The 21,498-nt window shown below is 39.7% G+C and overlaps 6 protein-coding genes across 6 annotated transcripts; 3 read left to right on the top strand and 3 right to left on the bottom strand.

Annotated features, from left to right (window-relative positions):
• Window positions 1-1,122: 1,122 nt before the first annotated feature.
• Window positions 1,123-1,347, bottom strand: EAE97_005807 (uncharacterized protein; the record flags this gene model as incomplete). Its single annotated transcript, XM_038876320.1, has 1 exon — window positions 1,123-1,347. One exon carries the CDS (start codon window positions 1,345-1,347, stop codon window positions 1,123-1,125), a length of 225 nt encoding a protein of 74 aa, XP_038732796.1.
• Window positions 1,348-1,970: 623 nt separating this feature from the next.
• On the bottom strand, window positions 1,971-2,990 carry EAE97_005806 (uncharacterized protein; the record flags this gene model as incomplete). Its single annotated transcript, XM_038876319.1, has 2 exons — window positions 1,971-2,541; window positions 2,617-2,990. 2 exons carry the CDS (start codon window positions 2,988-2,990, stop codon window positions 1,971-1,973), a joined length of 945 nt encoding a protein of 314 aa, XP_038732795.1.
• A 327-nt stretch (window positions 2,991-3,317) lies between these two features.
• Window positions 3,318-5,201, bottom strand: EAE97_005805 (uncharacterized protein). The gene is made up of 2 exons (XM_038876318.1): window positions 4,715-5,201; window positions 3,318-4,653 (listed from the first exon to the last, which is right to left on the bottom strand). The coding sequence occupies exons 1-2, from the start codon at window positions 4,938-4,940 to the stop codon at window positions 3,521-3,523; spliced, it is 1,359 nt and encodes a 452-aa protein (XP_038732794.1). The 5' UTR covers window positions 4,941-5,201; the 3' UTR covers window positions 3,318-3,520.
• Window positions 5,202-5,490: 289 nt separating this feature from the next.
• EAE97_005804 (uncharacterized protein) lies at window positions 5,491-7,096 on the top strand (the record flags this gene model as incomplete). Its single annotated transcript, XM_038876317.1, has 2 exons — window positions 5,491-5,871; window positions 5,927-7,096. 2 exons carry the CDS (start codon window positions 5,491-5,493, stop codon window positions 7,094-7,096), a joined length of 1,551 nt encoding a protein of 516 aa, XP_038732793.1.
• A 966-nt stretch (window positions 7,097-8,062) lies between these two features.
• Window positions 8,063-8,947, top strand: EAE97_005803 (uncharacterized protein; the record flags this gene model as incomplete). Its single annotated transcript, XM_038876316.1, has 1 exon — window positions 8,063-8,947. The coding sequence occupies one exon, from the start codon at window positions 8,063-8,065 to the stop codon at window positions 8,945-8,947; it is 885 nt and encodes a 294-aa protein (XP_038732792.1).
• A 7,299-nt stretch (window positions 8,948-16,246) lies between these two features.
• Window positions 16,247-19,705, top strand: EAE97_005802 (uncharacterized protein; the record flags this gene model as incomplete). Its single annotated transcript, XM_038876315.1, has 6 exons — window positions 16,247-16,439; window positions 16,580-16,722; window positions 16,776-16,869; window positions 16,921-17,149; window positions 17,200-19,538; window positions 19,596-19,705. The coding sequence occupies 6 exons, from the start codon at window positions 16,247-16,249 to the stop codon at window positions 19,703-19,705; spliced, it is 3,108 nt and encodes a 1,035-aa protein (XP_038732791.1).
• Window positions 19,706-21,498: the final 1,793 nt, after the last annotated feature.

The following is a 21,498-nucleotide window of genomic DNA, read 5'->3' as shown; positions in this document are numbered from 1 at the left end:
ACGACATAACAAACGTAAAGACAAAATCGTGCCGTTTCTTCAGACGTAAAACTTCCTCAGTACCAATACTAGGATCTAACGCCAATATTCCATCATCTATCAAAGAACTAGTAACCCGGCTTGAACCCACCCAGCCACCAATCGATACCAAAAGCTAGAGATCCAGAACATCTGCTTAAAGATTACATTTTCACTATCAGGAATCCAGCGATCAACCCCCCCCCCCCCTTTCTCAAGAAAAGCCCGCCAATACCCAGCTCATCCATAATCTCCCCCCACAAATACAATTCCGCAAAGCTCGAGAAGCCCCAAACTGTTTCTTCGAGCATCCAAACCACAAGCGAGAAACGGAATTCCCGCGTACAATGTCAATAGAAAGGTATTTAAACCAGTTGTGTTCGCTACAATAATTCATGCTTATTTTTTGTTTTCAGGTAGAATAGCGACATGCATTTTGGGAAGTGTCATCACAATAATAGGTAGAAAGAATAATTATTCCCAAAACCTAGTAGAGAGAGAAAGCAACAATGCTAATGCTAATGCTGTAATACTATGAGATAGATAGAATATATGCTGAGAGGGAAAACTCGAGCAGACGAAATATGAGATATATAACATGGTACGAACAGTTGAACGACGCATCTCGCATTGAAACTTGAAACTTGGAAGTACCTACCCAGGATTCTTTTCTTTAAACCAATATCTTCATTATCTTCTCCTACAGACTTCCAGGGTAGAAGATTTTCACACCTAATCATCGAGAATCTATGACATATCTCGTAGTCTAGTGTTAACTACCTGAACACATGAGGAATCATAACTCCACAACCCCGCTCTCGGTAAAGTCCCTCTCATCAGGGCAGGTAGTAGTGCCACTATCTGAATCATCCCTGGCGTGGATACGATACAATACCTTTTAGTATAACACATGCTACCTACTATATCGAGATGCTATATGCCCAAGACGCGATACTTATCATTCCTACCATTCCATCCAATCCAACGATTTTCAGATAAGGAGAAATACGAGATAGATGGAAGGATATTTGATCGAGATGGACGATCCGATGATATTGTCAATTGCAAGTGGAGATTGATGTTGAGAGATGGCTGTAATTACTCTTATGTGTTATTCTTGTTAGATTTCTGTTCTGCTATTGATATGGACATCCTCACCCACTTCTTCCCATTCCGCGCCAGATGTGAGCAACGCAAAACGAGTGATACATTTGATCGAGCTGCTGTGATAGCAGTATCGTCCATGAACTTGTTGATGTCAATTTCGAGAACAAAGAGGCCGTTGATGGATGCTGCAATATTGAAAGCGATGTCATTCAATTCTACCATATTTTGAGACGTTGAGATATCATTTGTATGTTCCTTGAAGAAACAATTGTGAAGAGAGGAAATCCTGGAGAGAGAATGGCACCCAACTATAAATGATTTTCGAAAGGATGCACAACAGACGAGAATTGTGATGATGTGCGAATCTGGGTCGAGGATAGATCTATGTTCGTATCTAGAGCTGTTACTTGAAAAGAGAGGAGAATACTTTGATGAGACTCAACAAATCGTTGAAGTAAAATGGGTATTGTTAGATGTTGTGGAACAATGTACCACGTATAGAGTCATTATAAGTCCCCTAAGGGGTGGGGGGCATATCAATGTAGTATTCTATGTTATGCGATAAAATATGTATGACCTTGATTACCCAAATATTGAGATGGGCAAATAAATTAACTCCGATTCTCTCAACATCCTCTACCATCAACCTCGTCAGACGGATTGAACTCATATAGCCAAGGAAGCTCCAATATAATAGAAACCACTAACATAATGCTCAGTACCCAATGCTTAAATTCAAACTCCCTTTGCGCGAAATCCTAATTTTGAGATGAGAGCTTGTCGACAGCTGATATTGCTAGCCAACTTCCCTTTAAAGATCATCTCCCACAAAACGTTTCATCACCTCAAACGCCCGCTTTAGCAGCAGGAATATCCAAACTCCAGTCAATAACTGCATCTTCCCCATGATGCTCAGTCAACCACTCATTCGTCTTCTTGAAATGTCCACAATCAAACCATCCCCTACTCGCACTCAAAGGACTAGGATGTACACTCATCAAAACACAATGTTTCTTTCTATCCACTTTCGCAACTCTTTTTCCTGCAGGACTTCCCCAAGCCAAGAATACCACACCTTTATTTCTCTTCAGAGCAACTGTATCGATAACTTTTTGAGTAAATCTTTCCCAGCCGTGGTTTGCGTGGGAATTGGCTTGGTGAGCTCGAACTGTAAGACATGTGTTGATGAGAAGGACACCGCGATCTGCCCAAGGAGTAAGAAGACCACCATTATTTGGAGGAGGTTTGAAATCCGGATAATCTTTTGCGAGAGCTTTGAAAATGTTCTTGAGTGAAGGTGGAGCCGGTGTAGGAGCGCGGACGGAGAAACAGAGACCATGAGCTTGATTAAAGTTGTGGTATGGATCTTGACCGATTATCACGGCTTTGACGGTGTTAAAAGGTGTATGCCTTGACCTGTTCATTGTCTTAATTAGCCAATTGTTTCCTGAGTGCTATTGAGCGATTGAATGAAGGTTAGGATGTAAATACCAAGAGTAAACATCCTCCATCGGTGGAAATATCTTATCCTTTCCCTCCAATTCCTTCTTTAAAAACTTCTTTAATTCCAGAAACTCTTTTCCTACAATCTCATCCTTTAATACCGCCAACCAGCTCTCATGTAGCGTTTCAATCTCCAATTTCAACAAATCTTTCTGTTCTTCTGTCAACGTAGCTATCCATTTTTCCTTATTGAATTTGAATGCTGCTGGTGCTTGGGCAGTAGAATCTGTAGAGTTACCAGATCCTTTGGGAGTTGAGGAAACGGGTTTGGGTGGACCGAAGAATGAAGTGATTGATCCGTTTGCTTTGGGTTTTTTGGCGTCGTTGGTAGGATTTGTGGTTGCTTTGCGTTTGAGAGACATGATGGAAATTGGAGAAAAAGGTCGATGACGAAAAAGGAGTAGTGTAGACACTTTGACAGAGGTGATAAGTAAATAGAGGCTCGTTTGGATAGAATATACGAAAGACAAAGTCAACTCTATGGAATCTTGAATATTTGGGAAGCTTGAATTTCACAAATCTATGATGCAAGTTTCGCGTCAGAGCACCTTAAGACGCGTAAAGTTGCTTTGCTGGGGTACGCGGTCAGAGCCAAACGAAAGTCTGGGGTAAATACGGGTCGAATCGTCGTAGGTAGTCCTCACTCATTCTCTCAAATCATTCTTTCACTCAAATTATGAATTGATATTGCTTCCTAATCTTCGATTTTGAAACTTTGGGTATATAATCTCGCTCAAGTCATCTTAGTTTCTAGGATCTCTAATACTATACAAAATTCCGGGTACCTGCTCAAAAACGCTATGCTTCTAAACGCTTAGTATTACAATTCCGTGTTCCTTTTGTGCGCCAAACCAACCTTCCATCCGTCCATAAGAGGGGAGGATTCGTTTCATCACTCGGTTCCTCGCTTTAATTCCGCTTTCTCATTCACACTCCTGAATGCTCTCTTGCCTACTTCATAACAGCTGATCATAATTGCACATGCTGGAGCGACCTTCAGAGTCCTGGCGACCCATCCTTTCCATAAACCTCCGAGACCTTCTTCTTTGAAAATGTGCATAAGAAACCTTGGCATGGATTGTTCTTCAGGTGCTAAAACCTTTTCAACTCCAGCAGGTGTTTTCCCTGGTTCCTGAAAGATTTGTTGACGTGTCTTTCCAACATCGAATGGCATAGTCAAAATAGAAGCAACTGCTCCAGATGACGCCCCAGCAATAAAACTATCCAGGAATGTCGCCGAGTGGTTTTCTCGACTTTGTGATCTGGTACGTATTTGACCTCTGGAAGTATTTCGATCATATGTTCTCCCACGACTCCGTTCTCGTGCATCTGTCAAAGCCCCTCTTATGGATTCATAACCCCACCAGTAAATTCCAGAAAATGGAACATCTCTCCAAAGTGTTAAAGTTAATCCTCGCCACAAAGATGTATAGCCGTGAAGTGAAACCATCTCGCCAACACTCTTCACAGTTTCCGAAAAATGTGTTCCCCCAGTTGCCTGACTAGCTTGCATTCTCGTCCTAAACATTTCGATCGGGCTGACCACTGTAGCGGCTATAGTCCTGGCGGATGCGCCAGCAGCAAGAGGGGCGTAATTATCATTGAACATTCGATTTATAGGACTTTGGTTGTTGAATCGTAACCAGTCGTATCCCGTAAAGTATATTATGTTCGAAGGAACTGTCATGACCAAAGTAGGTGATAATCCTCGCCATAAAGTCGTGACCCCTTCATTCCGCGCAATCTTTCTCATCCCGTCGAAAGTTGAATTGAAGGTTTTTTTTTGTGTTTCTTCAACGGCACATCCTACACCTTCCATAGCGCTTACTCTAGGTGCAGCCATGCAACCATCGCTCGTTGTACCGCTGGTGAAGAAAACTTCTCGACAACATGCTGTTATTCCTAGATTTGGTGGTAACGTACCGAAAGTTTGAGGGGAGGCCAGAGCAGCTTTTCGAATCGCTGTTAGAGGAGATTGGGAAGGTTGTGACTGTAGACGGACTCTAACGACATCTAAAGGAGTAACTACAGTAGAAGTGTTAGTTGAAACTTGTGATGGATTTCAAATGCTGGGTGGCGTGCGTACCTAACAACGATGTCAATAGACTTCCAGACATTGCCGAGATCATCTTTTGAGATGCCGTGATCTCAATATCGACATCATCATTATCGCCTGTCATAGCTACAGTTCCTGATTCTCCAGGTATTGGATCATCTCCGTGTAATCTGTCATGTCCTAAATGTTCGGATCCAAGAGTTGTTGGGATTCGGTCCCCCACAGATGAAGGGCGACTATCCCAAAGGCCGGACATAAAAGATTTTGTTTGAGTGGAATGACGTCGAATTGACGAGTAATTGTGGGCAATTGCGATGTACGAGTGAAAGTATTGTATTGAATTGAAGAAGAAAATCAATTATTAACGTCGTTGAATCATCTATGGTTGTTGTATTTGTATAGCTTCAAAGAGAGGGGAATAACGGCTTAAATTCTACTGATCATCATGATGTAAATTGAATACCTAATGAGTAGTTCATTTTTCTTATTTTAAGTTACTCTAGAACTGTGGAATTGAATAGACCGAAAACTTAATTCCTCCCGCCTTCGATCTTCGAATTCTCCACTGATCAAAGAAAAAATTGGGAGCGATAACGGATCTTGCGGCGATAAGAGGGGTGATAATTATGTCAGCGGCGATAGATAGCGTCGCGTCAGACCGGAGAATTACTAGGTAACTATCGTAGGTATTTACTTCATTTCATACTAATATATGGTGAATAACAAGATCTTTCCCTACTACGTATCTATCTTTTTCACTTATTCTCTCCAAAAAATCATATACCTATCATTCTAAATTGTACAATATGGAAGACTCGAATCCCGAATTGGAAACATTCCGCAAGCAATGGCAGGAAGAAGTGACTAGACGGTCAAATGTTGCCCAGGCATATCCTCCATCCCAAGCGGCTGGGCCATCTAACGTGCCACAAAGAGCTCCGCGGACAAAACATGTTCACGAGAATACTAAGAAAGGAGATGAGGATATCGTTGAGCCTCAAACATTACACTTTGACGGACCAAGTGGCGCCGTTGGTGCAGGAGAAGAAGATGAATTCTATCCATACGGTAAGAAGAATGGCAATAGTGAGCCACAATCAGCTTTGGAACACTATGAAAAAGCGGTAGAGAGGGAAGGTCAAGGTAGTTTAGGAGACAGTCTTGATCTCTACCGCAAAGCATTTCGGGTAAGTTTGGTTCCAAATGAAGTAATCCTACAAGACTTTTGCTGATTATCATAAGCTTGATGATCAAGTTGATCGAAAATATAAGAACAAACATTTCCCACCATCTGCCTTCTCACCGAAACCTACAAACACAAATCCATCCAATGCATCTGCCACAGTACCCAATGCCGCACACCACTCACCAGATGGGCCCCCACAAACTATTAAACAATTGATAGAAAGTTTTTCGGATTTATCAATTGAACCGTCGCCACCAGAAATTGAAGGGACACCGGCTCCTCCATGTCCAATTGCAGATGTACCTGATGAAATCCTCTTACAAATATTCAAAGAAGTAGCAATTAGGGATGTGGCTGACCTTGCACGAATCACACAAGTATGCAAGCGCATGACATATCTTGTATCGACGGGAGAACAAATCTGGAAAAGGATATGTCTTGGCTCAGAATTCGGATTCGAAGCAATGCATTATCAATGGCAAACAGAAGTCACAGGAGAGCTTCTTGAAATCGAGCCTGAATTACTCTTGCCCTCGGAAGATTCAGGTGAAGAGTCTATTCCCCCAATGCCTCTCAGTAACGATACCATCACCCATTCTCTACTCCAATCAGCTTATTCTTCATCCTGGAAACAAATGTTCCGCTTACGTCCCCGCATTCGTTTCAATGGCTGCTATATAAGCACCGTGAACTATATTCGACCTGGGCAAGCCTCCCCTTCAGCGGTAGCTTGGAATTCTCCAGTTCACATTGTTACCTATTACCGCTACCTTCGTTTCTATCGTGATGGCACATTAATCTCTCTTTTAACCACCACCGAACCTAGCGAAGTCGTTCACCATTTGACGAAGGAACTACTTGAATATCACAGGAGAAACCAATCTTCCCATCTCCCTTCTTCTGTAATGAGTGACGCTCGTCGTGGACGTTGGCGCCTATCCTCTATCAATGATTCTCCTTCGCCAGATGTAGATGCTGAACCATCTTCTAAAGTTGGAGGGTCAGAGGGTACATTATTTGTGGAAACAGAAGGAGTGCATGAAAAGTATTTCTATAGAATGGAATTGAAAATGACCAGTGCAGGCAAAACGGTCAAAAATAACAAGTTGGCTTGGAACGGATTCTGGAATTATAACCGCCTGACGGATGACTGGGGAGAGTTCACATTGAGGAACGATAAAGCTTTCTTTTGGAGTAGAGTAAAGAGTTATGGAATGGGCGCATGACGCATTGAAGATATTGAACGCAGTCTGTATGATTTCAGAAGAGCGAGTTGGATAATAGAAAGACAATGATTAGATGTTGCGGTCAGTATCGGAATGAGTATCAACTCATAACAAGATGCCGATGTCACGACATGACATGACCTAATTGAGCAATAATTATGACACTGGAGTTGAGCAGAATAGAATACGTACAGAAACAGAAATAGAAAGCGATATCAAGTAGGTTGCTGCGTTGGTATTGAGTCTTGTCTTTCGTAATACATAGATTTATGCCAAGCAAACTTGTATATTCAAAGGTACAATGCGCATACATATTTAAAGTAGATATCGAACACCGGTACCAGTTAATGATCAATCCTCAAAAATCTTACAAGAACCAATTTTGTAGCTTAACGGTTTGACCCCATCTCATCTCCACAAGTAAACTTTTTCCGCCCCGATATATCAAATTCCCCCAAACTCTATAAAGTTTAGAACAATGCGTATCGTGCCTCGAACGTGCCTCATGCTTACTAGGTACTCGTACTCTCACTCGCTTTATTAAACGATTTCTCCGAATCATCGCCGGATAAAGGAATCACGTGTCGCTATGACTACAAACTTCCCTAAAGACCCACTAATGGTAGTGAGCATAAAAGTGGTCAAAAAGAGTCATCGGCGTTGAGAAAGATTGAATGTATTTTAATGGCGAGCAGGTTGTCTACTAAGTCGACTTTATTGTTGAATACCATATCTGTACATTCAATTCGATCCATTTGCTCCGCTCGCGAAGTTATCTCCCAAGCAAGGGTCTTCTCCCTTTCTTCCACCACAACCGAGCCTTTAAAAAATTTCACTCCTCCACCACATCGCCATCTGGCCTCAATCTCCAAACACCCTCAACCCCTCACCCAACCTTCCGTTCGAAATTTCTCAAGCTCTCCACATTCATCTTTCGCAAAAGCTTCCGCGAAGAAATCAATCAAGATGGTTAAAGCAGATGAATACATCCTTACTCTTTCCTGTCCCGATCGTCCAGGTATCGTCCACGCAGTCACGGGATTCCTCTCCCAGCACAATCTCAACATTGTTGATTCGCAACAATATGGAGATCCAACTTCCCTCCGCTTCTTCATGAGAGTGCATTTTGGTCCTCCTGCATCATCCACCTCGGACGCCCCAGCCACGAAACTGAGTCTCGAGGAATTAAAAGGTGCTTTCGAAACCATCGCTCAGGAAATGAGTATGGATTTTCAACTCTCTTCTCTGGCGACCAAACCTCGTGTTCTCATCATGGTTTCGAAAATCGGTCATTGTCTTAATGATTTACTTTTCCGTCAGAGCATCCAACAATTGGGTATCGAAGTCCCACTTATCGTTTCCAATCATCCGGATTTCGAACCCTTGGCCAATACCTACAAGATTCCCTTCCATCACCTCCCTGTGACCGCTGCAACCAAAGCAGAGCAGGAGGGCAAAATCTTGGAATTGGTCAAGGAGAATAATATCGATTTGATTGTTCTAGCGCGATACATGCAAGTTTTGAGTCCGACGCTCTGCACGGCGATGAGCGGGAAGATTATCAATATCCATCATTCTTTCCTGCCGTCTTTTAAGGGTGCGAAACCATATCATCAGGCGTATGATCGCGGTGTCAAGATTATTGGAGCCACAGCACATTTTGTCACGAGCGATTTGGATGAGGGTCCGATTATTGAGCAGAATGTTGTGAGGGTCGGTCATGGATTGAGTCCTAAGGAGTTGACGGTCGAGGGAAGTAATGTGGAGAGCAATGTTTTGGCCACGGCGGTGAAGTGGGTTACGGAGAGAAGGGTTTTGTTGAATGGTCATAAGACGGTGGTTTTTAATTAGAGGGGGTTGTGAGAGGAGATGATGGGAGGATTATGGCGTGGAGGGGATGTATATATGATATAACGTGATGGGAATATGTACTAGGTAGGTAGGAGAAAAAGGAAAGGAATAAAAGTCTATTTGTTGCATACTTTTTGAAACCAAGATATTATTCATATCGTCCACTCTGAAGCAAAAGTTGTGCAATGTCATATTCTTCTTCTCCCTAGGGCCTCTCAATCTCATTCCTTTACCTCAAACACCAAGATCATATCCTATCATATCATATATTGTTAATTATCGAATAAGATGTTGGCTAGTGTATACTGTGAGGATTAAGGTGTGTAGTGTGATACGGTGTTGTTACTGTTATGTGATTTTTTAGTATTATGAGATTGTGGGATGGGAATGAAGAGAGGTGGGGGCTTGGAGGGGAGGAGATTGGATGTGTTAGGGGAGATAAAATGGGTTGGGGGAGGTGTGATGGGGGGGAGGGATTGATTTTAAAGGAGATGTGTTTCAAGAGGATGTTTTCAGAGAGGATGTATTTGGAGAAGGTATAATTAGAGGAGGTGCGATGAAGAGAAGGGGATGGGTTTGGAGAAGATGTGTTTAGAGATATGAAAATAAGAAATGTAAAGGACATTTATTTAGAAGGAGATGCGTTTGAAGAAGATATATTTGGAGGAGATGTAGTTGGGGATATGAAATGTGGCTGAAGAAAGTATTTAAAAGAGTCATGGATGTATTTGAAGCGGATGTGATATGTTTGGAGATGTGTTTGGAGGAGATATACTTAAAGGAGATATAAAAATAAAAGTAAGAGTCAAATAAACGAGAGAGGGAGGGAGAAGATGTGAAAGAGAAGTAAAAGGGAAGTGAAATGAAAATGATAGGAAAAGAAAGACAAAGAGAAAAGGAGAGGAAATATAATTCAAAATGAATATTTTTAGAAAGATAATATGATTTGATACATGTGGGATTTTGAATTGGGATGATAGAAGAGGGTATGTGATATATTTCAATGGGATAGGGTTGTAATGTATAATATACCTATCTAAATATCTATTTATCTGTCTGAAACATATAGCTACCTAGGTAAGTAGTACTAACATATAGAAAGAACCCCGGAATATTAAGTGTTTTAATATATATATAGATAGTATTCTGATATTCTAACATCATTATATCAAATCCAAGATATTCTATTCTTGATACTCGGTGGGCATATAATAATCATAATCACATAAAAACATTTCATCTTTCTATTTCTATTTCTCTATCTAGAAGATACAATCTCCTTACCTACCTACATATCTATCTAACCATCTAACTATATAGATATCCAGAAATCGAAAATCGAAAATCATAACTCGATATATTATGCCTCATTCGAAATATCATATATCATACTCTATTTTATCAGTGTGTAATATAAACATATAAACATATGAATAGATAAATACATATAGGTTTCTAGATATACCTATCTATCAAGATATCCGATCTAGATTTCTGGGAATATTTTTTGATATAGTTATGTGATATTATATTACAACTTCCTTTCTTCACTTCGCTTCACTTCCCATTCTTCCCTCGCTTCTTTTTCCATTCTTGTCATTCTTCACTTCTTCCCTTCTTGACTTCTTCGCTTCACATCACATCACACCACTTCCTTTTCCCCTCGCTTCACTTCTCTCCTTCTTGCAGAACCATTCCTTTGTTCATTCATTCATCCATTCATCCATTCATTTACAACCATAAGATCAACCACTCCGTATAACCATATAAAAAGTGATAAATGATGATGATATTCCTTCTTCTCCTCCTCCCTTCCTCCTCCTTCTTATATTCAGTATTAGTACTAGTACTAGCACTACCAGTATTAGCACTAATTCGAGTCTTCAGTTTTACTAGTATGTAATATTTTGATATCTACTAGATATGCTCGATAGATAGATATCATTATCATTATTTGAAATTCTCTTTCGCGCTTTATATATTTTCCATCTCGTTTCGTTTCGTTTTATCAAATTTTATTGAATTGAATCCTATCACATCACATCTCATCGCATCACATCTCATCTCATCTCATCTCACTTCATCCAGTATAGGCAATAGTATTTCCCGTATTTCGTATACAGGCTAGTTTAGTGGTGCGTATCGATTTTTTTCGAAATATGTATATATATGATATTAAATTCAATATCATTTAAACTTTTGATATTATTAGTAATATATTGAAGTATTGGAATTCAATATAAAATATATATTTCTATTTATATTAGATAATAAAATTCTATTCCTTATTCCAAATCGAGTTAAGATCTCTTATTTCTAGTTTAATTTGATATAGAATAAAGAGTTTATAACGTAGTTTATCAGTGCGTGTACTATATTAATACATATACCACTTCAAAATACACCTAAATTAATCTTTTTTCAATATTTGTATTTTAATAATGAATTTTTTTTTTTTTTAAAAAAAATATATTAAATAATAATAAAAATAAGATATTTAGAAATCTAAATTTTATATAAATATTCCTATTATATTTCTAGAAAAATTGAAATTGTCACGATTTTCGTTACAAAAAAATTATCCTAATAATAACTCTTATTTTAATTCAAATTTTTGAAAAATAATTCGATTTTCATGTTATTTATATAAACAAATATAATAATTTCCTTAAAAAATCCAATTATATTAATAAATAAAGAAAGTGCACGGTTACGCACAAACATATTTTGTATGTAAAATTCGTAGTGTACATACTGATATGATACATGCACTGATAAACTACGTTATATAAATATATATGAGAATAGTACAACCTCCTTTTTAAATATACTAACTGCAATATTAATATGTTAATACACGCCACAGTTTTACTGTAGTATACTATTGCCTACACTGACTTCATCTCACTTCATCTCACTTCATCTCACTTCAACTCATCCACCAGCACTTCCCCCTTTTCGAAACCCCATCTTCAATCATCAATCTTCAATCTTCAATCTTCAATCACTTGATCCCACAATATATTCTTCGATTATTCAATCCAATCCCCAATAAAACATTGAAAACAGATACATAAATTTCCAAGATGCCTAGTATATCAATCGATATATCGAGTAGATATTTCAAAGATCTTTCTCGTAGTGAGTGTTCTTTCAGTCTGTATATCTAATATCTAATATCTATTAGTAAGTGATCTGGAGAGATCTCGGGGATTTAGAGATGAGTTGGAGGTGAGTTGGAGACTTGTTGATTGAGTGATTGATCGATTGATTAAATACTTCGAGAACAGATACGTAATTTATCAAGTAGATATTAATAGATTCCGAATCCGATTTCGATTTTTCACACTTGTAACTTTTTTTTATAAAACTCTCTCTCTCTTTTTTTGGGGGGGGGGGGGAATGCAAGAGGGGATTCTGATGTCATGTAATATAATGCAATACAATGCTGCATGAAATGATGAGATTGACTTGTTTATGCTATGCTATGCTATGCTATGCTATGGATGTTATATGTGATGCGATGATTTTATTTTATTTTATTTTATTACTAGGTAGTTTGATGGTTTTAGGTTTGGGTTTGGGTTTTGAGGCTTGTGCGTTCCAGGTTGAGTTGCGTCTGTGGCTGTGGCTGTGGCTGTGTTTGGTGGTGGGGGTGGGTAGAGGTGGGTGGAGGGATGGATGGGTTTTGATACTGATACTGATACTGATACTGATACTGATACTGATACTGGTACTATTGAAGGCAGTGAAATCATCGTACTCGAGTATCCATGTACGAATCCGAAGTAAAGATTTATATTGGGTACCGCAAGTTAACATTTTTGATATTACATCACCATCATCATCATCATCATCATCATCATAACTACTCGTAACAAACAAAAAGTCGCCAGGAAAGCTTGGCCTGTTGCTGAATGATCTTCATCCCACTTACATGCGTTGGCAAATGCAGGTTGGATGGTTGTATGGATGGTTGTCTGTAGTTGAGGTAGCGTAGCAGTGCAGGTAGCTTGGGATGCGGGAGTTGAGTTGGTGATATAGGTGGGATGGGAATCATGGGATGAAATGGAATGGAATTGGTGAATTGATTGGATAGAGGAGATAGAGGGAAATGGACGATGGGGTGGGATGGGTTGGAGGAGAGATCTGATTGCATTCATTGAGCATGGAAGGTTTGGTTTGAGGTTGTTGCGGAGTTTTGGGATGTGTATGTATGTATGTATGTCTGTATGTATATGGGAGGTATGTAGTGGGTAGGTATATAGTGAATAGGTATGTAGTGAGTGTGGATTTTGATGTATGATTAGTAGGTGTATATTTAATAATTATATAAAAAACTATAATGTGGTTTATCAGCATGTGGGCTATATCATTATATGGGCCATCTCCTTTTATATACAAAATTCGTCTATATGTAACTGTGCATTTTCTTCATTTAATAATATAATTTTATAAAATTTGAATTTTTGAAATTTAATTATATAATTATTATAAAAATTAAATTTTTTATTAGAAATTTGAATTATTATAGTAGTTATTGAAGAAATAATTTTTTTGTAATGAAAATTGTGATAATTTTCATTTTTTTTATAATATAATAAGAATATTTATATAAAAACTAGATTTCTGAAAAACTAATTTTTTATTATTATTTAGTATTCTTTTCTTTTACAAAAATAATGATTAATTATTAAAATACAAATATTAAAAAGATCAAATTTTGATGTATTTTCAAGTAGCCCACATAATAATATGGCCCGCATGCTGATAAATTACGTTATATATAATATAGTAAATAGAGATTATAAGGAGATTATAGATTTTATAAAAAATTAATTTTATGTAAAAGGGAAGAATAATTTGATTAAATAAATAAAAAGAAGATAAGGAGGTTTCTAGTATATATTTAGTATTGTATATAATATTTATAAATCTATATTTTGTATTCTAATATTTTGTAAAAAGATATTAGATATTTTGAGGAATAAAATATGTGGGAAGTATCTGGTATATATGTATGTATGTATGTATGTATGTATATATGTGTGTGTACGGACCTGTGTTACTTTTTTGTTCTAGTAGTCTTCGATGCATAATCAATGTTCATGCATATACTAGGTAGGTAATTAAACCTTCTTGATGTACTCGTATGTTATATAATGATAATTATATGATTATTGAGGTTGTGAGATCTTTATTTGGGTTATGAGATCTTTAATCTTTTATATTGTGTCGAATTTGAATGGTGGGTTGATTTATTTGTGACGGATGATTATATTGTATGTAGATGCTCATATGTGAATATATGACTCCATCTTTCTTCGAGAGCTACCTTGACTTTTATATATTTATTACCTAGTCACCACTGGGGCGTCCACTGGAGAATGAATCGACAGCCAATCAACCAGCCAAGTATATCCCCTTCCAAACAATAATTCCCACCCACCGAATCTCTGAAGGATTTCTATGAAACCATCTCGCTCACGTCAAAGATGAAGACGACGAGAACAAATCGATTTGCACCGTCTAAATTTCTCAAGTGACAAGAAGCAAAACATCGCATCCACTCCGAATCCACAATCCAGAACCCAGATATCATCTCCTCAAATAAGGCTTTACCTCCCTCCGTGTACCACCATCTCACTGACCGAAGATTTTCATTGGATTGACGGTCCCAGGTCCACTACGAGCGAGGCTAATATGAGATGTAAAGCTGATGAGATGTAAAGCTAATGAGATGTAAAGCTAACGACATCCCATGCAGTGCCATGCTAATAAGATCCCAAGCTCCCTAGTAATCATAGACTCATAATACTCCGTAGTACATACATACAGCATACAGACCGACCACAGAGCAGGAAAAAGGTTCAATGCACGGATTCATTTATCCCTAGTCGACCTTGTTAATCCCCTGAAATTTTAATTGATAGAAACCTCCGTCCCTAGTATGTACCTAGGACGTATTTAGTATGTATTTAGTATGTATTTAGTATGTATTTAGTATGTATTTAGTATGTATTTAGTATGTATTTAGCATCTATTTAGCATCTATTTAGTACCTAAGTGACTGATTAGTATCATTCCTCTCAACTACTCGTAAGCTCGTACCTGGCTCATAGATCCCTAAGATACCCATCGAGTACAACTAACCCAACTAGTCCTTGAGCAAAGGAAACTTAAACTACCGGACATCAAACTACCCAGGTATGGCTCAGCTTGGTATCCTCCGTACGGGGGGGGGGGGAAAGGTATGGTTTGGGTCAGAAAAAAAAAGGAAAAAAATCGAATGAGGGAATGGGATTGGAGTGAAAATGGTACTGCAGGTCCTGTGGGTGTATATGACCTGGCCGGATTCAGCAATCCCCTTTAATTGGTATATTCGATCTTCAATTTCAATTTCAATTTCAATTTCAATTTCCAAAAGATCGAATGGATATGGAGAAGAGCATGAATGGCATAACATAGTAGAGATAATAGCATATCAGCTCATTCAGCTCAATTCGGACCATCCATTGATCCATTCATCTATGAAATGTACTGGTATGTGCCTGTACCGTACGACACTTTGATATTGAATTAAATTTAGGAAGCTTTGCTTTGCTTTTTGGAGGAAAACAAAATAATATACCTACCCAGTCACTAAAGAAAAACATCTTCCTCTTCCCCTCCCGCCGCGTGAGAATGGTGGTTTAGAGAATTAAGAGATAAACTCAACTCAACTCAATTCAACTCAATTCAACTCAATTCAACTCAATTCAACACCACACAACACTCATTCTTTTACTCCATCGCTCAGTCAATCACTCAATCAATCACTCACTCACTCAGTCAATCACTCAGTCAATCACTCACTCACTCACTCACTCACTCACTCACTCACTCACTCACTCACTCACTCACTCACTCACTCACTCATTCATTTATTAAACTCAGGTACACTCAAGTACACACACTGAAATAACATAAATTCATTCATTCGTTCATTCACCCATTCACTCATTTTTCACCCTCAAAACTTTCCCTACATCCAAAACCGCAACCCCAAGAATCGACCCATAACCTTACATCTCCATCTATCCACTCATAACGTCTATCCATCCCTCCCTCTAATTAATTTCTTATCCGAAGGAGCGCGAATCTGATACAAGACATCATATCCCCATTTCCACCCATTAATTTTCACAGCAACAATTTCATTTTCACCCTTCGAATGTCCTTTTATTTACATAACTGGTAACAAAAGAATTTCATGATCAGCGAGACATCGATAAAAGACTCGACCGATTTTTCGCAATCATGCCCAATTTCTTCTCAAGGTTGAAGGGTAAAGATGGCCCAACGAAAGCTTCCAAGAAGAAGGGAGAGGACGATGTGAATGATCAAGTCCCAGCGAAGCCAACATGGACAGATGCCTGGACACGAACCACCGTCGAACCAGAAGAGATTCAAAATCTGGTGAGGGGATGTACCGTGGAATTAAAATCAAGAGGTATGAAATCTGATTCAGAATGGGATATTCATTCCCCCCCCCCCCGTTATCGATTATGCACGAAGCCTAGGGGAGAGGGGGCGCATTTACTACGGAGTCTGCATTTGTTACACAGTGCTAATTTGTGCCCGTCCTTGCAGCTTTGGATATGCCATTCCTTCTACTTCCATTCCGACCTACGTCAGATCCAAGTGCCGCACGAACATTTATTCGGAATTTCTTCGATAAGAGACAATTGAGTCGGGAAATGTTGGCACAAGAGTTGAGACTTACGGAACCTATGGTGAGGTGGCAGACGGAACGTGAGAGTGGGATAAATAACTGATCTCAAATTAGGTTCTATGTAGTGTGCTGAAATGGTGTTGGGGTCGATTGGCCGGTGGTGTAGTTTCGTGGGATGCTTATGAATTATTTAAAGTTGGGGAAAATGGTAGGAGATTGGGAATTCAAAGAGAAGGAGATCATGGCTAACTTTAATCAGACTCGAGATATGCCCGCGACGCTTTTGTAACTTTTATACCGCTAAGTGTAGATTCGGATGCGAGAAAAGATATCATTTTTGATTTCTTCGATCTCTTGTCAGCCATTGCTGCACATGGGAAAACGAATGGTTTAGCTGGGCGCAAATTGTCGAGATATGCGGGATGGTGGGCGTTCGAACATAATGATACCGGCAATGGATTTGAAGGTGGATATAAAGGATGGTCAACGTGGGTTAAATCCATCCGTCAGATTGATAAATGTGCTTACCATTCCTTAGTGCGGCTGATGCTGCAAGTCATCTATTCTTCGCCTATCTACGATCCCTCTCTCCTGATTCCGTCTTGGGCACAAACGGCATATCCAAATTACCTATGTCCCTACAGAAGTTGGTCCAGGAAACTGAATATCCACCGGAAAGACCTTCGTTACTACAACAATCGACGACAAAGGTGGTGATGATAGTAAATTCCGTTTCACCTACGCCATTTGCATTACTACGAAGAGCAAATCACTTCCAATATCGAGACGATGACCGCGCTCTACAACAATTCTCCGAATTTGAGGATCCCGTCAGAGCTTTGACTGATGAATGTCGTCGTGTTTTGAGATCAATTTCTACTACGAATCAATCCCAGGTATCTAATTCTACAGAATCCACGGGTTTACGAGATGCCTCTTGGTCACGATTTGAGGATATTGGATTTTCTGCATCTTTTGATGATGATATGGCGGATGATGAAAGTACCTTTTTAGGACCCAAAAGGCCAAAACCAATACAAGGGCTGAGAACCACTCCGGCAAATGGTGGATCCAAGGCCGGTGACAGACCAACTACTCCTTCCTGGGCGGATTTCCTTTCGTCAGGCTTTGTTGATGATGGACCAAGTAGTCCTCCGCCTTTACTATTACCACCGGATAAGATTCTACCACCTATCAATACCAGAGCAGGAAGTTCGCAATCACATCAACCCAGACTCGAGTCAAACATGGATTTACAACCTGGTGAGCTTGCAAGCATTACTCGATTTGACTTGGACGATTCATTCTGGTGGGTCTGGATTAGTAGTTTGGCTGGCGAAGAGACGGTGGACCGAAAGGCTTCATTTGGACGATGCGCTTTGATCGAGACAACAATCAAAGGTGGCCGCTGGTTAGTAATGGAGGAAATGGTCAAAGGCGCAGCACCAGAGCCTGAGGCGGGTGCTTATATTGCGGAGAAAAAGAGCTTCTGGGGACGTACCAAGAAGAATAAGAACAGCGGAAAGCGACGAGGATCTACCGGCAAAACCGAAATGGAGAAGCCCGGTAACTTGAAACCAGGATACAATCAAAGTACTAGCGCAAGTAAGACTACAATTGGCCTTGATCAACATGCTCGAATTCAAGCAGCAGCAATTCAATTACAACAGAGACAAAAAAAGCAAGAGGAAGAGAAAGGACTAGCAGCGCGACGTGGAAGAAACGATTTTGAGGCAGCTTCTCTGAAAACTAACAGTGTCTTAACACTTCAGCCCATGCTCAAATCGGAAGCTTCCCCAGCGATGAAGTGGGCCAATAAATACGATAAAGATGCTGTTCGAGAAGCATACTTAGGCAGTAACTTTATGGGACGAGGTCTTGGAGAAGGTACTATGCAGTCAAATGGAAATTCATATGATCGTCAAGCGGCTCTGTCACCAGGTCTTAATAGTAACAGAGATCTACCCCTCACTCCAACTACTCCAACTGGACGTCATTCGCCTTTACCACCTCTACCAACTGGCGAAGATCAAGCTAAAGAGGCGCGGGGTCCAATTTCACCAAGTAACATTCATCCACTTGAGAGGAAGCCTGTCCCAGTATCTCCTTTGAATCAAAACAAGCCCAGTATGGATATTCCCAGAGCTTCTGTGGATCATGCACCTTCGAGTCCGGAAACTCTGGATACGCCTAATAAATTGAAGAAGAATAATCCAGCTGCTCCTGGTGGATTCCGAGGTATGTTTGGTAGAAAGAAGCAAGTGAAGCCTGCTCCACCAAATGCTTCTCAAATGGCAATGAATGGCAAAGATGGACTCAAACCAGAAGGAAAGAAGCACAGTCTGACGAGACGATTTTCGAGAAAGAAGAATTCACTCAAGTCACCTACTAGTGAGAAGGGAGATGGATCGGCCTCACCAGCTCCTCCAGTTGCATCTGACGAACAGGCTCCTATCACTCCTATCACCCCAATGACACCAGCAACTCCTCGCCGTCCTTCATACGAACATTCTATTGCAGATGATCTTTCTAGAGTTGATACTGTTGACGCCAGGGAAGCTCGTCAAGAGTTCTCTAAATTCGATCAAGGTCCTCTTGAAGATTTCCCAGCGTTTGTTCCAGCAGCCGAATCTGATACGCCAAGAGGAAGTGAAGATTCCGGATCACCATCAAACAATGCTCAAAGTCAATATGAGGAAACCAACGAGGAACCTCAAGAAGAACCACTTACACAACAAATTTCTCCTCAAGATAAATGGGCACAAATCCGCAAGAACGTTGCCGAACAGAAAGCTAGAAATAGAGAACTCGAAGAACAAGCTAGAATTGGACATCGTCCATCTACTGATAACGATGATGAGACTTCAGGCGAAGAGAGTGAGTATTCCCCTCCTTCTAAAGCTTCTTCATGGGGTGATATACTAATGGATCCAGCAATTGAATCTCGTGTTGCACGTATTAAGGCTCGTGTAGCTGAACTCACGGGTAATATGGAAAACAATAACTCGTCTGCTCCTCCACCTATTCGAAGAAAAGCTCTATAGATTTTTTTACATCTGTGTCGATACCAACACCGATTACCGATACCGAAACATACTCTCGTCATAACTCGCCTACGATCAAAACATTACTCGAAGATTGATGCCCCGCGCTCTCAATCGTCCTGGCTTCTATTTACATATGTCAAGACGATTCTCACACATTCATATTCTATTGTCCGATAATTTACACACTCACACCCACAGACGCAACTAAAGTTTTTTCTCGATATTCCATTTAGATCAGATCTTGATTATTGCAGCGCATATAATTTGATTCGATCGACTTTGTTCGATTTCTCGGACTTTTCATTTTTTCTGTTGTTTATTCGCGGATTCTTTCTTCTACACGTTTTTTTTTTTTTTTTTTTTTTTTTTTTTGAGATACCATTCATGATTTCTGTTCTGCATTTGTACATTTTTTGCGAGTTGTTAAGTGAGGGGATAGGATTGGAGGGGAGGGTATAAAAGATTGGGAGATAGAAGCAAGGTGGATAAGGGAAGGGGAAAGATTGTTTGTGATCTGGATCTGGATCTAGATTTGCAAAGTTGTGTGGATGGATTGGCGGGAGTGGATATGATTTGATTGTGTTGTGATTTTCGGGTTTTGAGGAAGTAAATAATGGGGAGATAGATAAAGGAGGGCTTGTGGGCCGGATGATTAAAATAAGAGAAGAGGATTGAAGGGAAAATGAGAGAGACGATGTTTAGATACCAATAATTGCGAATGAGATTTGAGATGCAGTTACATTTGGAGATGGCATTTGAGAGTGTTTGAGTAGAAAATGAGAATGAGTGCGAGAATGAGAATGAAGATTGAAAATATGTTTGATTGAGTTGAGATACGATGAGTTTTGAGGTATTTGGGGGGGTTTTTTGGATGTGGATATGAATGTGGATGTGTAGAATTCTGAAGGAAAAGAGTGAAATAAGATAAGACGTATATGAAATTTAAGTAAGTAGAGCTTTGAACTTTGAACTTCTGAAGTTTGAACTTTGAAGTCAGTATCTTCCTACCTCTAAGAGTCCTTCTTCAAAATTCGGCGATGTATTGTATTGGGATTGGGATTTGATGAGGTATGTTTTTTTTTTTTTTTTTTTTGAGGGGCAGTGAGTGGTTTGGAGGAGTGGTTTGAGTGTTTGGAGGAGTGAGAGGTTTGAAGGAATAGGTTGGAGGAGTAGATTGAATAGAGATTAATGGGATTAAAATGAGAGGGAATTGGGATGAGAGGGAATTAGAGGAAAGGGTTTGAATAGGGGAGGAGTAATAGAGAAGCAGGTGGGGTTTGAATAGGGAAAAGAGAAAGAAAAAGAAAAAAAAAGATGGGGAGAAGAAAGAAAGAAAAGACAGAAGTAGTTGAAGGAATTAATTTGAAGGGATTCGATGGGGTTTAGGGATCGTGGGGTTTGAAAGATTTGATAGGGATGAGATGAGATGGAGGGGCTTGGGGTTTGAGGGATGGGTTTGACTAGGGGAGGGTGTGGTTTGGGGGAGTGATTGGGTTTGAGAGGATAGATGAGATTGATAGGGTTTGTTGTTTTGAATCGGGGGAGGAGAAAGGGGGAGGAGAGGGTAAGAGAGGGAAAGAGAGGAGAGAGAGAGAGAGAGAGGGTAAGAGAGGGAAAGAGAGGAGAGAGAGGAGGAGAGAGGGGGAGAGGGAAAAGAGGAGAATAAAGAGAATAAATAAGATTTGAACAGATGTGAGAATGGATGGATGTATTTTCTAAGAAGATTTTGTGGGAGAATTGTTTTTGAGGAAGAGGGGAAGAAAAGAAAAAGGAGAGAAAAAAGAGGGAGA

Source organism: Botrytis byssoidea, assembly GCF_014898295.1.
Source record: "Botrytis byssoidea strain MUCL 94 chromosome Unknown BBYS_010, whole genome shotgun sequence".
Lineage (NCBI taxonomy): Eukaryota > Fungi > Ascomycota > Leotiomycetes > Helotiales > Sclerotiniaceae > Botrytis > Botrytis byssoidea.
Note: the sequence above shows the minus strand (reverse complement) of the source record. Positions and strands in the feature narration are given on the sequence as shown.

Bases quoted from the DNA above. Each gene is read 5' to 3' on its own strand.
- EAE97_005805 (XM_038876318.1), bottom strand. From the start codon at position 4,940: ATGTCCGGCCTTTGGGATAGTCGCCCTTCATCTGTGGGGGACCGAATC. The intron at 4,654-4,714 runs GTACGCACGCCA...CTTCTACTGTAG, and splicing joins TCTATTGACATCGTTGTTAG to TTACTCCTTTAGATGTCGTT.